The following is a 4,823-nucleotide window of genomic DNA, read 5'->3' on the forward strand; positions in this document are numbered from 1 at the left end:
GCATCAGCCAATGTAGAGTACTCTGAATGTTTTGCACCCTGAACTCTCGGCCAATTCTCGCGGTGTGCAAGGGTGTTCCAATCCCAGCGGTCGAAGTCACAGTGGGGCGTGGCACAGGTTGAAGGCCGGGCGAATGAACGCGTGCCGGGTGCCTCGGGGTGCATAGGGTACTGTAGATACTCAGTCAGTTGTTTCACGTAGATAATAGCGCGTCGTGTATCATGTTCGTAATAGATAAATTCATACCATATTGTGACGGACACTCGAGCCACACACACGGTCCATGCGCTCCTCGTAATTGCAGGTGGCCTGGATCTGGGGTGGTAGTGGGTGAGAGGCGAAGGGAAATGAGAGAGTAGGAGATCATAGAGCAATGGTACGCTTACAACTTCTATCGTATTATAGTCCATATGTCCAGAGTAGGTCCAGCCACCATCGGCACAGCTGTCGCCGTCTAGGGTGGTGGAGTACGGCGAAGGATAATGAGAATGTGGTCCGCGTGAAGCCAACATACTGGTTAAAGAGAGAGTTAACGGGGAAGCTCGTGGAGGCTCGCGACAAAGGAAGTGACAGTTGAGAGCGAGGAAGATGCCGAAGAGAGGACTTTCGCAGGGTCGCGACTTTCGAGGAATAATCGAATATTTCGGATAACCTCACCGAGTACAATGGCACCTTTTGTTATATATTTATATTAACGACATAATTACTCAGTGGTCGTTCCAGAGAGAGTAATAACTGGTTTGATGCAGCGTGCTACCGGATGAAAACCTATTAACCTTAGGGTAGGCGAGTACGACTGCTTTACCCTGAGCTAAGTGCACAAATTAAATCGGGTCTTATAAAGTAGTGGAGAAGGGGATCTATTGCTGAGGACATTGCGACAAGCCGTCTGCCCTTGGACAACCAGATCACGACCCGAGGTTATCCTGTGTGGCACACGAATCCCTGCACACCTCCAGGAACTAGTCCCCTCTGGTCACTAATACCGGGGTAATGCAGCGTGCAAGTCACCCATCTATGGACCAGGTCCTTACTGGGGTCTTCTAGTACTTATATCTGGGGGTCAGCTAAGTTACGAATGATTTTAAGAAATATAAGAAGAAGTGGATCTACCGCTGAGTCTTTGTCGCAAGGCAAGGTGTTGGCGCTTGGAAATATCACCCCCGGAGGTCGCGCTATGTAGCACGCAGATCCCTCCGGCACACAGCTTCCCCCTTTCCAGACATTTTCTTCCAACAGTGCACGTGAACGATGCATATGCTCCCCATCGCCCCATCGTGCTGTTTACCGTGTCCTCCGCGAACACATTTGCGATCCTGCATGCGTACCTGTACACGAAGCGCCTCGACTCGCTGCTCAACGCGCTGCAGCCCCTCCCGGCGCACTTCGTCCCGAGCATCCTCCAGTCGGCCGCGCAGATCCACCGCAATGCAAGAGGCGGGCGGCGTAGCACGTCGTGGCCACCCTCGGCTACTTCTCAGACCACCTCGCGCGTTACGCTGGGCTTGTGCACTCGCTGTGGAAGAATGTGTTGTTTTCCGCATTGCATTGGATATTCGGATGTGTTTGACCGTGTTGTCTACTTACTTAGGTGGCAAATGAATGAAAAGAATTTGCCGTGCGGTTAGGGCTTCCACTCGACGAGAATACGATGAGCGCGATCGAACCACACCGTATGTCTGAAAAATCGGCGTGGTCTAGCAGGATCGGCTTGACTTCAATACACTGCCCTGCTTGCTTTGCCAAAGTACTTACTGGAAGATTATGCATAGAATGAGTCGCGCTTCTTATCGACTCGTAGGTGGCAAGTGCAATTGCACGCAGCCACCTCCGGGATGCCATCGGTAGTCGGCGATCCGTACAGGTAACCAGCAAGTGTGGCAAGTGAGCGACGCGCCGCTGCGGCCCTCCGACTTTAAACGCGATTGCACGCCCAGAAATATATGGAAAACACTCGAATATCAGCCCGACCTTCTGTGGATGGCGTGCAATACGGTTTTCTGGCCCCAATGAGCAAGACATACAGTGCTGCGCACGCGGAGAGTGGCAGCGTTGGAGGACGTCACAAGGTTAGGGTTCCCTGATAAGTCCTCCCATCAGTGTCGTATATATTCCTTTACCGACCTTATCATGCACTCCAGCGGCGTCTACCTCCCGTGCTCTCCGAGTCCTCCACATCGAGCCCGAAATGTCCTTTGAGAAGGTGCGCTACTGCGAAGACCCTGGAGAGCCTGCGCTCCCCGCAACCGGTGCGGCCGAACGTCGAGGATGAGTCGGACAAGCGCCTGCGCGACCTGGGGTACAAGAGCGAGTTCCGGCGGGAGATGAGCTTGTTCGGAGTCTTGGGGATATCGTTCTGCGCGGTCGGGATCTTGATAGGGATAAGCAGCGCGTCGCTGTTCTCGGGTGGGCGTTGGGGTTGTTCTGGGGGTAGAACGTGAGTGATTTGTTCTATGTGTGCGTTCCAGTGGTGGACGGGTGATGGGTATCGTGAATAGACATAGCTATACAGTTTTTTTATGCTGCTCATTGAGCTATGGTTTGCAGAGATGTGTAGTGCACAGTGAGTGGTGTTGTGTTGGGTGCATTTCTAGCCGCTGATTGAAACTTGCCCGGCAATTGGAAGCCTCTACTTCTGGGTGTGCAAGATGAAACCAGACATACCTGCGCCTGGCTGTAAGTAACATCTGGCTTCACGCAAGCGTCACGGTCTGATTGCTGCCAGTTTGCACCGGGTGGATCTACTCCATCGCCACATCGGGGAATCTCAGGCAAGTATCCGTATTACTCGCTGTACCAATCATGTCACTCGTATATTCAAGTGTAGCACTTTGCCTCGCGTCGCTCGCTGAAGTCGGTCAAGGGACGACCATTGGGGCGTGAAGGCGATCGGAGGGATGAGTTTTTTCAATGTCTGGTGGACGCCAGGAGAGACGCTCGTCCTTGTGATAACTCTCCTCGTAGAAGCGCCTGTAAAGGTACGCACGGGATGTCTCCCATTTCACCCGGATGGTATGTGTATGAATCGCGCGCGTACAACTCGGCTGAATTGAGACTTTGAAAGTAAGTGTGCAATCGCGACCTGGGTCTGGAACACTTGTGTATATTACTGAACGCTGTTATTTCAGGATCACGGTCTGGAGCTCCCGGGGGTTCGTGGTCCTCCTCGGCTTCCTCCCAGCAGTCTACACCCTCGAGGGCTGCGTGACCGCCGCGCAAGTCGCCCAAGAAGCCAAGAGCGCAGGCTTCCTTGCCCCAACCGCCGTTGTCTTCTCCATCGTCGGCTCCTGGCTCGTCGGGCTCGCGTACATGCTCGAGCACCTCTTCTCCGTGCAATCCATCGCCTCCGTCCAGGGCACGTCGTACGCGATCCCCATCGCGCAATCGTATCATGACACAGTGGGGAAGAGGCTGACGCCGCGGCCCAGTTTATGGCGGCGGTGACGGCGTTCACGGCGAGCTCGCGGTTGTTTTATGCTCCTGCTAGGGATAACTCGATACCCATGCGGACGGTTTATGGCCCTGAACAGGAACCAGACGCCATATTTTGTCGTGTGGACGTCGGTGCTAATTGGATGCATCATCTCTTGTGCGTACATCGGCTCGACCGTTCCGGTAAGAGGTACCAGCTCCCGGATACGTTGCGTGAAGTTAATGATGTCCGTAGTTCAGCGCCGTTCTGTCATGTGCAGTTGTAGATGTAATGTCGAGCTACCTCCAGCCTATCCTCATCCGCTGTTTCTGACCCGAACCGTACGTTTGCAGTGATCTAAGATATATTGCAGCAACAATGACGCGGCCCGTCATTAAGGCTTTCCGAGCGCGGAACATTCTCTCTCGGCAGCTATTCCTGGCCGATTAACGTCGCCAGCGCCGTGGCAAGCCAGTTATCCAGCCCTCTGGTGATGCTCGCTGATATGATATTAATTTCTGAAGTTTACCGTGTTCATCCTTGTCTTGTTCATCCTGTATACCTCCTATCCGGTGGACTCGATCAACATGAACTACGCTTTCCTCGCGACCGGACCTGCCATTCTTCTCTTGGCTTTTGTGTGGGTGGCATTTGGGAGGTACAGGTCCATCAGGATGTGAAGGGGTGATATATATACGGACGCTTGTGACTGTCAAGGAGGGTGAGAGGGAATGAACTTGAGTTTCTATGTCTGGCCCTATTCGATTAGTGTTGCTTCTCAGATCAATGCTGGAAATTCAGGCCGATCTTGGACGATTCAGGATTAGTTGGATCTACATGTCCGTCTGGCTTATGGTGAGGTCCGAGCACTGAGTACAATACGCCGAATGAGTCACCGGAAAAGCGTAAAAGCATTTGAGACAAAGATCAAACTTTGTTCATGGAGTTGCCTTCCATGATAGACGAGCGATACTGAAGAAAGATCATGTTCGATGCGAGGATTAGCTTCTTGCTCGCGTAAGTAGAAGCAGCATTGTTCCACTTCTGCTGAACAACTCTGAGATGGACAATCATAAACAAAATAGGATACTTGACCCGAGTATTCCCATGTTTTCCGCAGGCCCAATACGGGTACTTAATGTATCCAGTAGCATGCGGTTGCTTCTGGTCCATCTCAGGAAATTGGCACAGGTGCACGGAGGACTGAAAGAGGATGTCACGTCCCGCATCGCCAATAAGTCGACGCGAGTGTGAGCGATTATCATTCACGCTCCACGGTTGCTGGCAGGGCGTATTCCAAAGGTGAGATCTGAGACTCCATCGAGGCCCGGGAACACGAGTTATATTGTCACGTGCCGCCTTCGACCGCGGCAACGTGAGAAATTCTTCTAGATCTCGTCTCTTGCCACAA

The 4,823-nt window shown here is 52.7% G+C and overlaps 1 protein-coding gene across 1 annotated transcript; it reads left to right on the top strand.

Annotated features, from left to right (window-relative positions):
• Window positions 1–2,009: 2,009 nt before the first annotated feature.
• Window positions 2,010–3,444, top strand: GLOTRDRAFT_133906 (uncharacterized protein; the record flags this gene model as incomplete). Its single annotated transcript, XM_007872878.1, has 3 exons — window positions 2,010–2,069; window positions 2,142–2,437; window positions 3,129–3,444. 3 exons carry the CDS (start codon window positions 2,010–2,012, stop codon window positions 3,442–3,444), a joined length of 672 nt encoding a protein of 223 aa, XP_007871069.1.
• Window positions 3,445–4,823: the final 1,379 nt, after the last annotated feature.

The sequence above is a fragment of the Gloeophyllum trabeum genome, assembly GCF_000344685.1.
Source record: "Gloeophyllum trabeum ATCC 11539 unplaced genomic scaffold GLOTRscaffold_00020, whole genome shotgun sequence".
Classification (NCBI taxonomy): Eukaryota; Fungi; Basidiomycota; class Agaricomycetes; order Gloeophyllales; family Gloeophyllaceae; genus Gloeophyllum; species Gloeophyllum trabeum.